The sequence below is a fragment of the Ipomoea triloba genome, chromosome 4 (assembly GCF_003576645.1).
Source record: "Ipomoea triloba cultivar NCNSP0323 chromosome 4, ASM357664v1".
Taxonomy (NCBI): Eukaryota; Viridiplantae; Streptophyta; class Magnoliopsida; order Solanales; family Convolvulaceae; genus Ipomoea; species Ipomoea triloba.
Genome location: NC_044919.1, coordinates 24,468,445 through 24,490,050, shown reverse-complemented (window position 1 = coordinate 24,490,050; position 21,606 = coordinate 24,468,445). Strand labels below are relative to the sequence as shown.

General features: G+C 39.6%; 1 protein-coding gene across 1 annotated transcript; it reads left to right on the top strand.

Moving 5' to 3' along the window:
• Nucleotides 1-4,971: 4,971 nt before the first annotated feature.
• LOC116017537 lies at nt 4,972-7,657 on the top strand. The gene is made up of 2 exons (XM_031258148.1): nt 4,972-6,400; nt 7,380-7,657. The coding sequence occupies exons 1-2, from the start codon at nt 5,752-5,754 to the stop codon at nt 7,406-7,408; spliced, it is 678 nt and encodes a 225-aa protein (XP_031114008.1). The 5' UTR covers nt 4,972-5,751; the 3' UTR covers nt 7,409-7,657.
• The last annotated feature ends 13,949 nt before the right edge of the window (nt 7,658-21,606 follow it).

Sequence of the window (21,606 nt, the reverse complement as noted above, 5' to 3'; positions counted from 1 at the left end):
ACCGAGGTCGCCTCTCCAAGCTCTTACACGAGACTCTTCATGGCCGATCCGGAAGCTCCTACTGGCGTGCTTTATCTCTTTCTTGACGTGTCAGCACTCGCTATTGTCGTTCCCTCATAGCCGAGAGTCTTCGAGTCTTCAGTCTTCGAGCTCCTATTGCTTTCTTCGTCTTCTTATCGCACTTCAGCTGCACGAACTTGTTCTTCAAGTCTTGAGGTTGACGAAGATCTTGCAGACGATGCTTCACGCGCGAATATGTCATTCCTGGAGAACGTAGATTGCTGCCGTTGACCCCAAGCCGCGAGCAGATTAGTCTTCTTTGACGAGCCTCCAGTCTTCTGATTGCTTAGACGCACACGGTGCTATTCGTTGTTTCCACTCAACCAACTACTTATTCCTAATCTAAGGCAGGCTCTTCTAAGCAAAGCTAAAACGAAGCAACTTTAACTAAAAGCGATTAAGACTTACCCGAGAAGACGAGCCGCAAGCTGCAAACAACAAGGTTAACAAAGCACAACTAACATATAAACAGATAAGGCGTGTGCTCACCGCGATTCCTAGAATTCACACATCCTAGGATTCTCAAAAATCTTAATTCCTACTGATCAAGTCCTAGAGTCTCAAAAGTTCAACCCTAGGATCTCTAGTCAGACCTCAACACAGGCTCTGATACCAACTGTGACACCCCAACCTTACACAAGCTGAGATAGATAAAAACTTAACACAACAGCTGCCTATCTCAACCAAAACAGAACATAGCGGAAGCGAATTTAAAACCTAAGGGGCGTCATGCCACATCTAGGTAAGATAACACGGCCTAGATGCACAGGCTAACCATAAAAACGGAACTGTATAAACGATAATCCTTAAGTTATGTTTAACAACATCCAAACACTAGTCAAGAGTATATAAAGTCTCAAATGGCTCACAGGCCAAAGCGTAAATCTAAAAACATAACCACTATCTAAGCCTCCTCATACGGGTGTATCTCTATCGCGCTCACGCATAGACTTTAAGGCAAACCTGGAAAACACACAAAAAACCATTAGCAAAAGACTGCTAAGTAACCACCATTCACACCCGCAAGGAAGATATAGATATACATAAGCTTGTAAATAGGTTTACACACCCATATAGAATATAAACACCAACAAACTGTTCAATAGTTCAAAACGGATACTCAACAAGGATAAACTGAACGAATCATAAACCAAGACTCATCCAAACAAAGCCAATATCCAACACGAAAGCATAATACAATAACGAACTAGTACCCGAGATACCAACTGAATAACAATCCAAAAGGAACCAACCAACCTCAACGCGAGCAACAAGATAGCAACCGAATAACATAAGAACTCACAAACAACCAACCAAGGAAGAAACCCGACTCCAACCTCCAAACCCTCAAACCAACTATCAAACCAAGTCGATCACATAGTCAGAAGTCAGAAGTCAAGAGTCAAACCCGGAAAACCGGTACGCAGGGGTGATGAGCCCAATCACAGGGACCGAAGTCCAATCACAGGGACCGTAGTCCAATCACAGGGACCGAAGTCCAATCACAGGGGTAATGAACCCAATCACAGGGGTAATGAACCCAATCACAGGGACCGAAGTCCAATCACAGGGACCTAGAACCAATCACAGGGGCAAGGGCCCAATCACAGGGGTAATCAACCCAAAGTCAGAAGTCAATAGCCAATAGTAGCACAGTCAAATCACCCAACAACCACCAAGAGATACTCAAAGATCCACCACCACATACTCATACTCAACTCAGCCCAAGAACCATCACTCAGAGTGCTCATCTCAGATATGAACACCAACCAACTCCCAAATAATGTAATCAAGGATTCAACCAACCAAATAATAGACTCTTACGATGGACTAAGAGGTATGAATAAATACTCAGAATCAAGATACAATTATCCAATAGAATACTCCAACAACTCCAGAACAAAGGAGGAAACAAACAACGGATCACTCACCAATTACTACCACCTTACTCTCACGGAAGACCCCAGCGGTTACATTTTCCCGCTAGAGAACCCCGCAAGAGCAATTCCCACATACCGAATCAGACTCAGCTCAGAATACAAAGAAAGGTTCCAGATTACCAAGATCAGATCACAATACACCAACATTTCATCCAACAGAGGCCAAATAACGTGGAAATCCAAACCAACAAAGCTCATATACATCAATAAACAAAGGATCAAGACACAAGTCTATGAATCCAACCAACGCAATCAATAATAGGCTAATAATCAAGGATTTTCAGGATTTCCAATCACCAAATATTATCATATAGAGTGAGTGTAAAAATAGATTTTGATGGACATAGTGGTTACCTTTGAAGCGTAATTAATCCAAAAGCATACACCAAACTCAAAGCTCATCCCATAAGCTAGTTCGTACTTGTGAACCTGAAGAATTAATATAATTCCTAACACCGTCACTATGATTATAAATAACGACATTGATATTCCTATTCGGTCCATTATAACCTTATAGTTACTACCTAAACTATATGTGAGCATACTAATAATAATACTAATAATACGGTCTAGTGATCTAACTACCCACAATAATATCATGACTAATCCAAAACATTAACTAATAACAACCTTGATGAGTAACAATGATCTATACCCTACCCTATAAACCAACTACTAAACTAACTACCCTTAGGAGTTAAAAAGAGAAGAAGAATTACCTTAAGTGCTATGCTAATCCTTCACTAATCTGGCAGGAACCAATTTCGAACCCAAGCCCTTCGGCTCCAAGGCAGGGCACCATACCGCTGAACCACTCCATCTCGTGCTGTTAGGATACGTGTTCGTGGAGTTACAACCTCTCAACGGTTCTCCGGCCCTGTGAAGAAGATCCGCCGCCCATCACCACTGCTGCATCGCCGAGAACTCGCGTTGTCGCCGTCGACCGAGAGGAGGAAGACCGGAGGGAAGCTTCGCTGATGGAGTTGAAGACCGTCGCCGCTGCCTTGCTCCGTCGCTGTTGCTGACCGAACGGAACACCTCACACCGTCAAGTTTTCCGCCGGAGCGCTCCGCTACCAAAAAGCTTCTTCGAGCGGGGGACGACGGCAGATAAGTCCCCACCGCCGAGGTGCTCCGCTACCACTAAACTCTCCGCTCACCAACGACGCTGCGGCTCCATGCTTCCCATCTTTGACGTCGTCCAAGCTGCTGTATTAAGGAGAACGGTGAAGACCGGGGAGGAGAACACCGGCGCTGCTTCACGAACCGGCCTAGAAGGTCCGCCGGGGAGAAGACGGAGGTCCATTGTCACACCCGCTCGTCGTTGCGACCTTCGGGAACCATCACCGTCGAGCTCTGCCGTGGCGTCGATGAGGGAGGGAAAATGAGAGGATGATACACAAAGGCCTACAGCTGCCGCGTGCCATTGCTTCGCGTCGGTGAAGTCGGAAGCCGGTGATGGAGCTCAACTGTGCTTGCCACCACCACCGCTGGAAATTCCATCGTTGTTGTTGCTGGTCGCTTGATCGAGGGAGGCAGAGGCAAGAGGCAAAGGTAGAAACGCAGTAACGTTGGCTGCTAACATTAGGTTTCTGAAATTGGAAACTTCCATTTTGGGCTTGTGGATCATGGGTCAAATTAGAAGGTTGGATCAAACTATATATTATATATTGGATTTGGGTTAGGTTAATTGGGTCAAGGGTAATCAAAGTATAGTTATTGGACTTATGGTAGTTGATTGGGTCCATGGCTTTATAATATAGTATGGGCTCAAGACTAATCTTAGTCTATAAATTAGAATACAATTCATAACTATGGGCTATAGTTTTATTTTAAATATTAAAATAATAACTTATAAGAATGGCTCGTTTATAGCCCATTGTGAAATAGTTATATTTAGAATCATATTAATAATTATTTAAATAGGAAACATAACCCCTTATTATATTAAAAGAGTAGTAGGGAAATTTCGGGGTGTTACACCTACATAGCCCAATTTCTTAATATATATAGGTATAATGTCTTTAAGACATCTTATGGGCTTCTTTATTCTAATTCATGTATTTAATTGTAAGGGATGAACTCATTAGCCCAACTTATTAATCTTGTATATATTTTTTTCTTGTAAGTAATATAATATATGTAACTTAAGCCCATTCCATATTAAAGTCTTTCACCCTAGTACATTATATGTATCCTAGTATATATATTGAAGATTAAAAATTCCTAAAGGTTTTCACTCTCTCTCTTCCCTACTCCTCACCATTTCACCCGATCTTCGTGACGGGCCGCACCCAGGCAGAGGCGAATGGGCTGGAAGAAGGTAACCCTCGAGCTTAATCTTTAATTACGTGGCTTTTAAGTGCTTTTAAGGTCTTTCTTTAAGCGTTTATAGTTGGTCGAACCGTTAAGTGAACCGTAGGTGACCTCTCGTTAGTTAGAAAGCTTTAAGACACGCTTAGTTAAAGAAGTTTTGAAGACTCGATCTTATGTCAAGTGGTTGGGAAGTCGGTGAAGTCAAGTCAAAGGAACAAAAAGGAAGAAGAAAGGAAAAGAAGCCTAAGGACCTAGCTAATGTTCACGCAAAGGCTCGAACCCGCGCCAAGCGCCAAGAGGAGAAGTGACCGAACCATTGGACCATACTGACTTGTTGGGTCTTTATCGCAAGTCTCTGTTTTTATTTCCTAAGAGCTCAGTAGACGACCGTGCGGTTGGGGGGGGAAACGGAGCAGCGCTCCCCGCGAGGGCGCTCCGCGTGCACGTGCGGAGGAAGGCAACGGAACGTCGAGCTCCGTCAAAGTGCACCGTGAGGAGAAGGGGACAGCGAGGTAACGGGGTGTGGTTTTCCGTTGGCGTGGTCCGCAAATGGCAGGGGTACATGCGTCTTTTGCGTTTTCAGTGGAATAAAACCCTAAGGAAGTCCGCTTTTCTTCTCCGCTTCTTATTTCTTTTTCCCGTAAGCAGCGAGCGAACAACAGAACAACAGAGCAGCGAAGTCCGCATCTTTCTTCCGTCACCAGCGACCAGACCACGCACGTCCGCCACCGAGGTCCGCGACATTCCCTCCGTCGGTAGCCAAGCAGCGCGAGTTTTCCGCAGGAGTCCGCATCTCCATCGTCATTCTCGTTTTCTTCCACGGCAACATCGAGTTCGACACCCAACATCAACAACAATGGCAAGAAGGAATCAGCCCGGTGAAGGGGAAGGCCCGAGCAACATCCGTTATTCCATAATTGACGGTAAAGCTCTTGACCCGCTACACTTTTCGCCCGAAATAGTGAATATGCTGAATTATCAGGGCTTGTTGGAGCAATTTCTGCGAATTGAGAATGTTGTGTATCCCAATTTGGTCAATCAATTCTATCAGAACATGAAAGTTAAGACCGTTAACCAAGTGCCCGTTCTCACTTCGATAGTGAAGGGCGTAAGGATTTCTTTTTGACCCACCCAAGTTGGCTAGGTTGCTCAATTTACCGTTAGGAGGTGTCAGTGAGTATGAGCGCAGTGCTTGGGTTGAGACACAGGATGTGGGTTTCCGAGATTACTTGAGGTATATGTTGGGACAGGATGAGGGTATTGCTTTAGACACTCGCCCCGATAAGCATAATCTGATTGGTGAGTAGAGGATTCTGACTTTGTTGGTTGGAGAGAGTTTGTTGCCCAACCGAAACAACAGCAGGGAGGTTACGGCCATAGAGTGTGCTTTCGCGTACTTCCTGACGCATCGGGTGAAGTTTAATTTGCCCAGTTTGATGATCTCACACATGGACTTCTGCAAGACAGTCAAGAGGCGCAACCGGTCTTACGGGATGGTTCTGAGTTGGATATTCCAGAAGAAGAGGGTCAATGTAACCGGGGAGTTAGCAAGGCAGCCGGTTCACAGCACGTTCAATGCACCGAGTCTGCAGTTTTCTGGGTTGTTTCAGGTAGAGGGGAATGAGTATATCACGGCTCATGAGCTGAGCAGGATGCCAGCCGACGAGAGCAGGGAGCTGATTGAGCGCTATCACATTCCACACAAGAGGTTGCGAGGTTTAGTTGCGCCTCAGCAGGCTGAGCAGGCAGGTGGTGATGAGGAGGATGACGAGTCTGAGGAGGAAGCTGAAGAAGAAGAGCCCGTGGGTGAGGCTGACCGAGAGCACCGGAGGAAGGAGCAGCACGATCCCTTAGCTCCTACGCCACCAGTTGGCCCCGTACTCCGACAGCTGCAGGAGATGCACCGTATGGTTGAGGCGAGGTTCGATTCGCTAGACTTGAGGGTGGATCGTGGCTTCCAGCGTTTGGGCTTCATCGAGGCCAAGCTAGGCATTGAGGTGCCACCGGAGTATCAGCAGCCTTGTCCTTATCCCTATCCTTATCCACACCACGGTCCAGGCAGTTCTTCGCAGGGAGGCCACCCAGGTTAGTTGGTAGTTTTCTCGTTAGTGTTAGCTCCGTAGTAGAAACCCTGTAGTCTAGGTAAGTTGTTAGTTTATGTTCCTGCATGCTAGTTTGGGTTGGGTACGTTATGAGTTTAGTTGCATGTTAGTATGTTCTTGAGTTTAGGATTAGTTGAGCAATCATTCTTTTAAATCTTCCGTTGAATCTTTGTTTCCTTTGAATCGTTCCGTTTCAAGTTCCCGTGAGCTTTGAGCTTCGGGGACGAAGCTCTTTTTAAGGGGGGTAGAGTGTAACACCCCGTAAATTCGTTCAAGCCTTTCGTTCGATAATTAATTCCTTGGGCAATTTAATTATTTTTAATTGGGCTAGTTCTTTCAGTTTAATACATAAATACATATATATACATATTTCTTGAGCCTAATTTATTTATTCTAATCAAGAGCCCAATTCTTGAATTTATTCTTGTAAGGGATTTTATTCAATTTGAATCCTTACAATCCTTGTAATTAAAATATTCCTACATAGCCCAATTTCTTAATATATATAGGTATAATGTCTTTAAGACATCTTATGGGCTTCTTTATTCTAATTCATGTATTTAATTGTAAGGGATGAACTCATTAGCCCAACTTATTAATCTTGTATATATTTGTTTCTTGTAAGTAATATAATATATGTAACTTAAGTCCATTCCATATTAAAGTCTTTCACCCTAATACATTATATGTATCCTAGTATATATATTGAAGATTAAAAATCCCTAAAAGTTTTCACTCTCTCTCTTCCCTACTCCTCACCATTTCACACGCCATTTTGATCTCTAAAATTCCCCAAATTTGATCTTCATTTCTCCTACAAGTTTTCAAGTCAAGATTGCTCCTTTAAGCTTGTTTAGGATTGGGTAAGTGCATGTAGCTAAGAATCTACCTTGCATTTTATGGTTTTGATAGTCTTTTTGCATATTCTTATGTGTTTCTTGTTGGGGTTCTTTGGGTAAAAGATGATCAAGAAGGTGGTGGGGCTTTGTGATCATTATTGAAGCTTTGCTAGGTGGAAAGAGCTCCTTGAGGTAACCACTATGTCCATCAAAATCTATTTCTACACTCTTATTCTATATGATGTTCTTGGTGTTGGAAATCCTAAAATTTCTTGGTGCTTAGCCCTATTTTTGGTTGTATTTGTTGGATTTCATCTTGATCTTTTGCCTAGTGTTGTTATGATCATTGATGGTTTGGATTTCCATATTTTTGGCCTCTAATTTGATGAAATGTTGGTGTATATTGGTCTGATTATTGCATTCTGGAAAGGGGATTTTCGTGTCTGTGAGTTGATCCGTTTCTGGGAGTTGGGATAAGCCTTGCGGAGACCTGCGGCGGAATAATGTCTGTGACACCCCAACCTCACACAAGCTGAGATAGATAAAAGCTCAACACAACAGCTGCCTATCTCAACCAACAACATAACATAGCGGAAGCGAATTTAAAACTTAAGGGCGTCATGCCACATCTAGGTAGAAAACGCAGCCTAGATGCACAGGCTAACCATAAGAAACGAACTAACTGTCATGCATAACGATAAAATCCTCAAGTCATGTTTAACAACATCCAAACACTAGACAAGAGTATATAATATCTCAATTGGCACACAGGCCCACAAACCAAAGTCTAAACAAGGTAAACTAAGTCTAAGCGTGTAACACCCCAATTTTCACGTCTTGGATTTATTTCAAAATCCTTAATAATACATTGCGGAAGCGTACATCTTATCAGCAGAAAACTGGGTGTTACCGCCACGCTTAGGTATCTCTTCCATACCCAAACGTTAAGGCTAAACTTACAACATCAAACAACCACATCAACATCCAACTTAATACAATTGAGAATAATTCTTCCAGGGTGCCTATTATAGGATAGAGTAGTCTTCAACCTCGACTCCCATCCTATTCTGAGCTCATCGGCCACAGGGGCCCACGCTAGACTCACGCTAGGCTGCATCTAATAAAGGACACAATGAAGTGTAGTTAGCACGACGGCTAAGTAAGGAAATCCATTGTCACTTAAAAGTAGACAAAGGTTTGAAAACATAACAATTTGAAAGCTTTATAAAGTTTTTCCCTTGATTTGAAAATCCACCTGCAACCAAATGATTCATAGATAGCATAATAGCGTATACACGTTAAATCATGTAAAGCTTTTCTCATAGAAGAGATATTCATTTCCTCATTATTGTTTCAAATAAAATATGTGCCAATAATCACAACTTCCACATGTATGCACCATATCATACTCATACTCATCCTCATACTCATAATTATCATCATAATCATATAAGCATTTAAATAGAAATAACCATCTTTTACCATAATGAAGTGAAAGATATTCCAATTCACACCACAATTTCCTTCTCATTTCCATCATCTCACCACAACCTAGTTATTCCAACTAGGGGAAGCAGATCTAGGACCTTTAGTGTGCACACCCCTTGTCGGGATTCCAAGCCCGCAGGTTAGTCACTAGCTCTAGTAACCCTGGATATGTTTCTACAAGGTTACTCAAGTGGTTAACACCAATCATTTTGGGGCCCAATGTTTGTAATTTAATTATGAATGTTAAAAAGGAATATCCTCCAACTTCACACCGTGATTTCATTTTGTCTCATTCTTTACTTTCTCGCTTTATGCATTTTGAACAATATAGGTCTACCTTTGTATATATATATATATATATATATAAGGTTGTAAACACATATTCATGTCTACTACATATATTCATCATATACCACAATCACACCAATCTTTCATCTACTGAAATCTTTATATCCATACTTTATCAAGAAATTCATGAATATCATGGTGGAAAAAGGTTTTGGTGGACATAAAGATTACATTATCTTCTTGAAAATGTTACTAACTTCCTCTAGACGCTCACTCTTCCACTTCCTTTGGTTCTTCACCGTAAGTTTTCATAAACATTTTCACTTGCCCAAAGGCTTTTCAAACGTAGTTCAAGTACGAGCAAAATTTGGAAGAAAACAAAGTTGAGAAAATACTGAACACAAGCTGGTCACTCATCGGATACTTATATATTTCTACTAACACTACATATATCCATTCCCAATACTTATTCCTTATCATGAATCCCAGTTCCTCTTGCAATCCGATCATCATCGGTGATCCATAATCATGGTTCCACCATTAATTAATAATAGATAGTTGTCCTTGTCACTATAGTCATCAACAACTTTCACTATCATCAACACCATTATAACTTAAGGAAATCACACATCTATAAACAACACTTAGTCACCCATAATCCAACAATTAACCTTAATCATTTTTAAGCATTAACACCATTATTAACCATAATCCATAATTATCCATTAATCTAAACCATTAATTCATAATCACCAATTCATAACTCATGTACCATAATTATAGCATTATATATCACCACCATAATTATAATTCGACATCTTAGCTCAACAACATAATGACATCACCATCATCAATAACGTTATCCATCATTCCATCATCCTCATTTAATTCCATCATTAATCCAATCTTTAATCATAATCCTTATAAGCTCATAATCTTCATAACTTTCCTTATTTAGTAATAAGAATAATAGTTCCTAATCACCATTATCAATAATCACCACCCTTAACCATAATTCATATTTGATTTCAAACCTTAAATCAATAAACCATAACTCATAATTAGTCCACAATTTCTCACCTTCAACAACTTACCCATCTATAATTAAATAAACCTTTAGTCCTTAGTCCAACATTATCCTCATCACTAGGCTTCAACGTGAACCAAATCACCAATCTATATCATATTCTTAGCATCCTCTCATTACTCAATAATCACCATAATTAATCCTTAAGTACTCTTAATCATTACCTTAATCCGCCATCATTAATTAACAAAATTCATTAAACAACCCATGATACTCATTCATCCTGAATCTATAATCATTCTCATAACCTCTTAGGTTCATTACAACCCCATCATCTAAACATCAATAATAATAATCAAAGCTTATACAATTTGATCTTACTCTCGCTGGACACACAGTGGACGCGCGTCCAGGGCCGCGTCCAACACGTTCTGCCTATTCTGGACAATAATTCAGCATGGCGCAGTCCGAAAGATTGAGCCGGTAAAAATAGTTCCCGAACTCTTTTTCACTTGAAATTTTTATGGTAGAACCCCAACTTATAGTACTTGATGTCCATAAAAAGTTTTGGTCATTTTGGTTCTCGAATAAACACAGAAAATTCCATTTTTGCCCTTGGCAGTGTGCTGTCCAGCACCTTTCCTCTCTGGACCAGTTTTGGGAAAAATTCCGAAAACCATACTTGTACTACTCCAAAAATTATGAAATTTTATATGCAGCTTCTACACTTATAGAACTACCTCTCTAAAAAAAATAGGATCAAAATACCTTACAAATTTTTCCCAATAAATCTCGAAAGTTACTGCCAGAATATACCCTGATTTCCTTTCACTATTTTCACAAGTATAAGCCTATATGGATATAAATACAACATATACAAGCATATCCAAGCTATGAACATGTATACAAAAATATTCCCAAAGCTCCAAAAACACCATGTTTCAACCAAAATCAATTGTCCAAATTCAAGTGACTAATTCCAACTTAAGGGAATTCCTTGCCTCAAAGTGGTTACAATTCCTTAGAAATAACCTTGGATGATTTTCCCCAAATTCCACTTTGAAACCCTAGATTAAAATCATCACCATAACAAGAGATTTCAAGAAATTACTCTCAAATTAATGCTCTAGGGAGGAAAATAGAACTATTTACCGAATAAAAACGAAGATTTACCGAATAAAATTGAGAGATGTGAAGGAATTTGCCATGGAAATTGAAGCTTTGTGAAGAAGATGGAAATGGAATCATCTCTCTCTCTCCTCACGAAATGGGAATGAAGAATTGAAGAAATGGGAAATTGCTTTTATATTGATCCCAATCTTATGTGATAAGCTTGGGAAAAAAATAATAAAATAATAAATATCTTCCAACTTATCAGTTGTGGTCCAAACAGATAAAGTTTCGGTGGATAATAATCCAGATAGAATAATTTCCGAAACTAAAAATTTATTCCAGACTAACCCTCAAAATTGGGCTAGGTTCGGTACACCGCAGAATTTAGCGATGTACGATCAAAATAAATTTTTCGCTGCTATGGGCTAATTTAATTCAATAGGAAATTCAAGAATAATAGTATGGTGCCTACTAATCCATTTCCTAGGAAAATCCGAACTGAAAATTCGTCCTCAAAAATTTTACGGTTCGTGACCGGCACGAACGGTCGCAACTTAATAACAACTATATTTCCTTATAAAAATTCCTTTGAAGCATCTGAAGATCATAACTTATGAATGTAAACGCCTTATGATAAAATAATAATGTTAGGAAAATACGGGGTATTACAAAGCGTCCTCATAACGATAGGCTCTAACGCGCTCGCGCTCAGACTTACTCCATACCTGGAAAACACGCAAAGAACCATTAGCAAAAGACTGCTAAGCAACCACCATTCACACCCGCAGGGAGATATAGATATACATAAGCTTGTAAATAGGTTTACACACCCATATAGAATATAAACACCAACAAACTGTTCAATAGTTCAAATCGGATACTCAACAACAATAAACCGAACGAATCACAAACCGAGACTCATCCAAACGAAGTCAATATTCAACAATGAATATATAAGATAACGAATCCGTAACCCAGATACCACTGAACAACAACCATAAGGAAACCAACCAACCATAACCAAGAACCATAAGATATCAATCGAATAACCACAAGGAACTCACGAATACATAAACCAAGAAAGAACTCCCAACTCCAATCTCCAAACCTCATACCAACCATCATACTAAACCCAACCACAGTCAGAAGTCAGAATCCAAAAATCTGGTACGCAGGGGTGATGAGCCCAATCACAGGGACCGAAGTCCAATCACAGGGACCGTAGTCCAATCACAGGGACCTAAGTCCAATCACAGGGGTAATGAACCCAATCACAGGGACCGAAGTCCAATCACAGGGACCTAAGTCCAATCACAGGGGTAATCAACCCAATCACAGGGACCGAAGTCCAAAGTCAGTAATAGCACAGTCAGATCACCCATCAACCTCCAAAAGATACTCAATAATCCACAACCCATACTCATACTCAACTCAGCCCATGAACCATCACTCAGAGTGTTCATACAATGGACTAAGAGGTATGAATAAATACTCAGAAACATGGTAAAATATCCAATAGAATACTCCAACAAACTCCAGAACAAAGAAGGAAACAAACAACGGATCACTCACCTCCACCAACCACTACCACCTTACTCTTACAGAAGACCCCAGCGGTTACATTATCCCGCTAGAGTGCCCCGCAAGAGCAATTCCCACACACCGAATCAGACTCAGTTCAGAATACAAAGAAATGCTCCAGAATACACAAATCAGATCATAATACACCAAGGTTCCATCTAACAGAGGCCAAATAACATGGAAATCCAAACCAACAAATGATCATATACCCAATAGACAAAGGATCAAGACACAAGTCCATGAATCCAATAAACACAATCAATAATAGGCTAATAATCAAGGAATTTCAGGATTTCCAAATCACCAATTAATATCATATAGAGTGAGTGTAAAAATAGATTTTGATGGACATAGTGGTTACCTTTGAAGCGTAATTAATTCTGAAAGCATATTAATCCAAAGCACACCAATCCTAAGCTTGACTCATAAGCTAGGTCCATAACCGTGAACCTGAAGAATCATAACGTAATCTAATACGGTCACTAACTAATACTAATAACAAGAATATTAATAATCCTAGTTGGTCCATTATAATTATCACCTATAATCCATGCTTAAAAGGCTAATGTAACATGATCATGTGAACCATACTAATCTAATTACTAACTAAACTTAAGCTATAATATTATAACTAATACAAAACTATAAGCTTAATACTAATAAACCAAAATATTACCTTAAAAGAACTAAAGTACTAGTCCAGCGCCAGTAGGGATTCGAACCCACGCCCGTAGGCTCCTCACACAGCTTCCTCACCACTGTGCCACTTCGGCTCATTCGGCTAAGTCTGCAACACACCAAACTATGACCTTCATACGGTCTGCCGGCCACCACGCCGGAGCTGCTGCTACCGCCTTCGCACTGGAATGCCGTCGAAAGCTCCGGTCACGCCACTGCCCGTAGCCGCTGTTGTTGCGTCGAGCCAGAGGAAGACATGTCATCCTTGTAAAACAGAGGAGGCCCATCGACGAGAAGGAGGAGAAGACGAGGCTGCGGTATGGATCCACGGAGCTGCCACCACCGTCACTTGCTACCGCCATTGGCCGAACGGAAGAGGGTGGCGGAGAAGAGGTGTCCGCCAAAGTGCTCCGCCACCTTTGAATGCCGCAGCTCTGTTCTGCCGTTGCTGATGCCGGAGTTTGGGAAGGTAAGTCCGTTGTCGAAGCCCGCCGCTGACGTCGAAGTTCGGGAGCTGCTCGGTTCCATCGTTGCGTGCTGCTGCTGGAAGGAGTTCGCCGCCGATCACTGTTTCGCCGGGAAGAAGAAGGTGAGCTACGTACGCTGCCGTAGCTGGAGACGGCTCCCCCCCCCATCGCACACCGTCGGAGTTCACCATGGCTGCCGGAGAGTGAAGGGAAGACGTAGCCTCTGCTGCACTCTTGCATGGCCGATCATCGACATTCATTCGAGAGAGAGAGATGNGAGACAGAGGCGAGAGAAGAGAGACGGAGGCCATGTTCTGGAAATGGGATTTCATTCACTGCTGATCATCTAGGTTTCCCTATCAGGAAGCTTCTAATTAGGGTAGGTTTCCAAAATTGGGTTTGGGCTATTTATGGGAAGGCTAAAAGAATTGGGTTGGATCACTAACCATAGTCTATAATACATATATATATATATATATATAATCATATTTATGGGCTTAGTATAATTCTTAAGAAATATAAATTATATGGGCTCAAGAATAATCTTAGTCTATAAATTAGAATACAATTCATAACTATGGGCTATAGTATTTTAAATAAAATAATAACTTATAAGAATGGCTCATTTATAGCCCATTGTGAAATAGTTATATTTAGAATCATTTTAATAATTATTAAAATAGGAAACATAACCCCTTATTATATTAAAGGAGTAGTAGGGAAATTTCGGGGTGTTACAATGTCACCCGCCAAAGTGATCCGAAAGGTGGCAGCGGTGTGCACGGACGGAGGAGGATGGCCCATTGAGGGGGACCGTCTCCTCCTTGCGGAGGAGGTCGGCGGAGGAGTGAGCTCCGTTGGGATGTTCCGCAAGGCTTCTGGGAATTGGTTTCCAGAGAGCTGTTCTGTGTTGTTGTGGTCTGTTGTTTCTCCTTTGTTTCTGATTATTGTTGGATTGTTTTGTTGGGTATTTTACCATGTCTTTGGAGTATTTATTCATGCCGTTTGTTGAGTATTTATACCATATCTTGGAGCATTGATTCTTGTCTTTGGTTCCTCTTTTTGTAATCTTGGTTTATTAATTCTTTGAATTCATTACCTGGGAGTTGGTTTGTGTTCATAGTTGAGATGAACACTTTGTTGGGTTGTTTTGGGTTGAGGTTGGAGTATGAGTATATGATGGTGGATTTGTTGGTATCTTTTGGAGGTTATTGGTTTGACGGTGCTACTATTGACTATTGACTTCTGACTTTGGACTTTGGTCCCTGTGATTGGGTTGATTACCCCTGTGATTGGACTTAGGTCCCTGTGATTGGACTTCGGTCCCTGTGAAAGCGGGTGAGAGTTGAAAAATCATTTGGTCCAAATTTTCTAACTTACTTGTTAGAGTATGATTCTGGTAGTCTAACTTGTTTGATAGAAAACGAACTGGATTTTCTATCTTGTTTGATAGGAAACGAGCCCTGGACGTACGTGAAAGATGTGACTTCCACGGAAGGTCTAATGTGGAAAGAAGCTATTAAAAGTGACGTGGATTCTATCATACAGAATCACACTTGGGAACTTGTTGATCTTCCTCCAGGTTGTAAACACTTAGGATCCAAGTGGGTCTTTAAAAGGAAGATGAAACCGAATGGTTCTATCGAGAAGTATAAGGCTAAGCTTGTAATCAAGGGTTGCAGGCTATGATACTTGCTATAGCTGCACTGCGGAATTTGGAAGTTCATCAAATGGATGTGAAAATAACTTTCTTGAATGGCGAGTTAGATGAGGAAATCTATATGGAACAACCCAAAGGGTTTGTGGTTCCAGGCCAAGAAAAAAAAGTATGTAAGTTGGTTAAATTGCTTTATAGTTTGAAACACGCGCCTAAGCAATGACACTAGAAGTTTGACCATGCGATGTTAAACAATGGTTTTAAAATAAACGAAAGTGACAAATGTGTCTACGTTAAGGAAATGGTAGATGAGTATGTCATTCTTTGTTTATATGTAGATGATATACTCATCGTTAGTAGTAATGATCGGATGATCAAGTCTACCAAAAATATGTTGAATGCGAGATTTGACATGAAGGATATGAGTTTGACTGATTTAATCCTCGGGATTAAAATCATTAAAAGACTTTGTTGGTCCCGGTGGTAGCGATGTGAGTCTAGAAGGGGGGTTGAATAGACTCACATGGTATTTTTAAAACTTTTGGATGAAGAGATAAACACAACGGAAAGAGTATATCAAAATTTTATCTTTGCTTTGTACTTAAGTTTTTCTCGTAAAGAATGTTAGGTTTGAGTGATGTATGCAATGCTATGCGTAAGGTAAATAAAGAGAGAAAGAGAGAGAGAGTTTTTATAGTGGTTCGACTGTTAACAAAGCCTACTCCACTCTTCTTCACAACACGTGAAGGTTTGCACTATAATCTCCTTTATAGTACAATCTCCGTTACAACAAGCTCCTTTGATCACTAAGCCCGGCAGCCTTGTTGTTGTAGGTTTTTCAACTTCTTCCAAGTTTACTCCGCCTCTTTCTACTTCACTTGTAGAGATGGTTGAATGGATGTGATGATTCTCCAACTTGAAATTCTTGTGCTTTGCTTCCTTGATCAACTTCTTAATCTCACAAGAACTTCCAAACAAATCTGAATAAGACTTAATAAGCTTATGAATATCACACTGAAAGATTTTCACTTGAATGACAATATTTCGCGTAATTCAACCTTGTCAAAGTGAGATGGGACAAGGGTATTTATAGGTGAAATTTCAGATCCGTTGGAGGGAGAGTGAAATTCAAAGCCTATTGTCCAGTGTGTAATATCCAATGGGTAGTGTTTTCTCCTTTTTCAGAATGTCAGTACTTTCTAGCCGTTTGTCCACTTTTGTGCAATGACAAATTGCCTTTTGTCCCTCAAAAAGGTGACAATCATTAAATGCTCCTTAGGATCGTTGCATAAGACCCAAAATGACATTCAGTTATACCCATTTTCAAGGCAGTAGATAAGACAACATATCAGAGAATGTCTTTGCCTTGGTTGTGAGAGAGAATGATTGACCTTATCATTTCTCTTAAATTTCCTCGAGTCAATCATACTCTTGATTACTCAGTCATAAGTGCTCGGCCCTTCCAAGTTTCGACCTAAGATCCTAGTCTTCGATTCCTCAAGTCTTCGTGTCTTCGAGTCTTCGGCTCTTCGGATGGAACACTCTTCGATCGAAGTCTTCATGTCTTCGGTGTGTAAGACTCAGATCCTTAGCAAGGTAAGGATAGCTAAGGATTCGGTTACCTTACAAGACTAAGCTGAAAGCATAAACTATTTTAAGACACTTACGAAAATTAGGGGTCTCCTCGTATAGTTTGGTATCATCAAAATTAACAATTCGAGGTTCCTAACAATTTCCCCCTTTTTGATGATGCCAACACCCTACATTCATTCTATTTGGCTTTCTTTATCCTTAAAAGGATTTTCATTAAGTATGCCCGAATAGTTGAAGTTTTACATTTTGAACGAGGAGTAAAACAAAACTAGATAACACACACACGCTGATCCAAAAGAGAGAAGTCTTTTATTTTCATTCATTTTTGCAAAGCGGTAAAACTGACAAAAATTAAAGACAGAAAGAAAGATCTTCTTATTTTTAGCTCTCGCCAGTCTTCTTTTTCTTCTCCTTTTCCCAAATTTCATATTCTTGGAGTTGCATCATATCGTTGATTTATTTCCTTGCTTTCACAATGTCGAGACCTTGAATCCATGATCTTGAATCTATGATTATGCTTAGCTAGTTCTATCTAGGGATTGAGTTGTGTGAATCTATGCTTGCTTAGTGTGAGTTCTTATTTCTTGATGTGGATTTGATTTATTTGATGTTGGAGATCTATTCTTGTCTATTTATTGTTGGTTTGATTAGATCTTGTGTAGATTTAGCCAATCTATTGAGAGTTTGAGACCTTGACTGTATCATGATATTGATTTGAGTTGGATTGTAGCTTTTGCAATCTTAGATCGTATAGAATTCCATGATTGAGAATAGTAGGAAAGTGTGAAGCTTAGGTGTTTGATAAAATGTCTCTTAGGGCTTTTGGTTGCCAAATGGTACTCCTAAGCTTAAGAAGCCCTAGTACACAAAGGTGGAAGAGGACTAAGAGAACACACTGCACTCTTGAATAGCCAACACAATTGAATCACTAGACCACTACTTGAGACACACAATGAGGCAACATAGATAGCACAATTCATTCCCTTATTTCCTATTATTTGTTACTTCAATTTTAGTTATATCTTTCACACATACACTTCCTAAATGACATTCACACTCTTCAACAACCTCATATGTCCCATTACGCATTGATTAAAAGCATAGCAATCTTTCGATTTTCCTCCTTCGAGACTGACACTCGGGGACTTTTCCTCGTTTTACCACTACCACCACATTCATTACATCTCACCTATGACTGCTACATTAAAATGGCGATGTTTCCAGGAAGGCAATATGTTGTCATTTGCTTTGCTTTTACTTGATTGAATGCTTTTGAGAATTTGAGTGTTGTTAATTCCATCTTTTTTTTTATTTGTTTTTGTTACTTACCATCAATTGACTACTTCTAGTCAATAGAGAATTGTTTGCTTTCTTGAATATCTTAAAAGGTGAATGCACACAAGAGCGAAGGGAAACCAATGACTACTTCCTTACATACCGGAAATTAACAAGGCAACAAGAAGGAAAAACATCCGAAGTGAACAAATGGTTTCTACAAGTGCTACGAGGAACTCTCAAGGGAGAGGAACACCTACACCAACCCCACCACCAATCCCAAATAACCCACCTGGACAACTTAATCCGAATGATCCAACAATAGAAGAACCACAGATTAACCAAGTGAATCAACCAGAGCAAATTTGAGTTGAAGAATATTATGAAGTACCACAAGTAAAACAGAGATCTATAGCAGATTACATGACACCAGAGATCTACAGTCTATGGTGGAGAAAATAGAAGGAAAGACAAAACCCTGTATGACATTAGCTTTGTATTGCAACATATGCGGAGGACCGCACGACACCAACATTTGTACATCACCTTCTGCATCCGAACATGTAGAAGCTGTAGATTATCAACGAGGTCTGAGCTACAATACCAATGCTTACGGAGGAAATCAGGGACAGAACCATAATTGGAACCAGGAGCTTTTGTAGTTCCTTGTTCCATTAAGAACATGGAATTTCCTAATGCTCTTGCCTTTCTCGGAGCTTCTATCAATTTAATGCCCTTAAGTTTGTTTGAACAATTGAGCCTACCTTGTTTAAACCGACAAGGCTTACACTTTGCCTAGCCGACGGAATCACCCGGTATCCGAAAGGACTAGCGGATGATGTGCTTGTAAAAATAGGAGAATTTTTAGTGCCGATTGACTTTATTGTTTGCGAAATGGGAAAGGATGAGCGCTTTGGCTCTTTAATCCTTGGAAGGCCATTCTTAGCCACGTGCCGTGCTCGGATTGATGTGAGCACGGGCGAAATTGCCTTAAGATTTGATGGACAAAATGAGAGAAAAGAGAAGGCAATGATTGAAAAGAAGGATGAAGAATTGAAAACCATGGTCAAGGTGAGAACCAAGACCAAATCTAGATGGGAAAATGAAAAGTTGGTATAGAAAAACACATGGATTCCAAAATGTTTCCAACCAACGACGAAGGAATATAGTTGAGATGAAAGGAGAAACGTTGCGTCTAGCCAAAGACGTAAAACGTGGCGCTACGTGGGAGGCAATCCAAGGTCTTTTAATAAATTTGCGTCATTTTTTTTGTTTTGTTTTAATGCTTTGCTAGTATTCTGTTGGTATATGTTTTTGGGAGACTAATTTGTAGGGTTGATGGTCGAAAAAATGCTACGGTTGTGCCAAAAATGGACAAAAGGCGAAAGGAAAAACCAGAAATCGGAGGAAAACGCAGGACATCACTGTCCACATGTCTCCCACGCGTGCAGGACACGTGGATGAATTCCAGTGTTCATCCACGCGTCCATCCATGCGTGAAGGGCGCGTGGACGAAGCAATTCGGCGTGAACATATAGCTAAGGCCAAACCACGAAATTTCATCTCCAAAACCCAATTTTCTTCTTCTTCCCCACGCCAAAACACCACCCCCAAGCAAGGTTTGAGCAAAAGTTCAATATTTTTCACTTTACCTACATATTTCAAAGGCTAGAACATCAACACAAGATAAAAACATCTTCCTAATGCTATTTCCATTGTTATTTTTGAGCTTTTAAGATTAAATTCATGAAATTTTATACTACATTATCTTGCAATATTTTGTGTGATTTAAATGATGATAATGGTTAGAAATGCATCATAGAACTTTATTTGATTGCTTTCTTTCATTCTTTGTGATTAATTTGGTAGATTGAACTCAAATTTTGAACCCTAGTGTTAACACCATGAATATCCAAATGGGTTTGTTTGATTTCTTGATGATATGATGAAATTGATAATTTAATTGAGGTAGAAACTTGTTATAGAACATATATATATGCCATCAATTTAATATTACACATACTGCATTGGTGAATTGCATTTTCATCCTTTAACCTTAAAGAAAGATCCCAGAGAACGAATGGAATGCTACAATGAGATGTTAAAGCTTACAGACTTGGCTTTGAAGTCCATCGACACAGAACCTGAAAGATGACCAAAAATGAGTTTAAGTGTTAAGGAGAATAGAAGAGATTGAGGTTGCAGACACCCATGAATCTCCCCATCATTCTTAAACTAGCTCAGGTACAATCTAGTGCGTACAATTAGTTTTTTTTTTTTTTTTTTGAAAAAAAACAATTAGTTCATCATAAGCTAAAGATTTAGGAGTTTCTGTAACAATTCCAAAATGAAAATTAAACAGTCCACTCAGAATTCTAAAGAAGAAACACTTCTCGACCTTTAACACTAAAAACGCCATTGCCGAGGATCGAACCCGGGTAACAGGCGGGAATACTCACCACTATACTACAACAACTTGATGTCTCTAGTGTTTATGATTATACTAGTAATATTTTAGATATTTCAGTAAATAAATATTTACTATATTTCAAATCAGTACGAAATGAGGTTTTATTCATTCTGCATCGTTTTGTGTGTATAATTTAACTATTACTTGAATTTATTTATAATAGACAAAAACTTATATGAAATTATCTCACCGTAAGATCCGGGTTGAGGCAAGAAGAAAATGTAATATTTATATGCACAAATATAATACTAGTTATGAATGAAGTGTTTATTACTTATATGGGAAATTAGAATACTTTTAAGGAAAAATGTAATACTTTTACATTTTGATTTAAAATTATTACATTTTCTCTCAAAATTAAAGTATTATATTTTCTCTTATAAGTACAAACACTTGTCAACATTACTTATTAGGAAAAAATGTAATAATTTTTTATAGAAAATATAATAATTTTATATCAAAATGTAAAAGTATTATATTTTCCATTATAAGTAACAAATATTTTATTTCTGATTAGTATTACATTTGAGCATATAAGTATGACCCGATCTGACCTGCCTCAAGAATAAGGATCCGTGAGACGATCCACACAAGTGCGGCCCTTTATAATATAATAATAATTTTTTGTGGTATTTTTTAGTGTTATTATATGACTAAAATATTTAGAAATTATGTCAAAGTACTATTGAAGGCAAAACGTCAAATATGAAAAC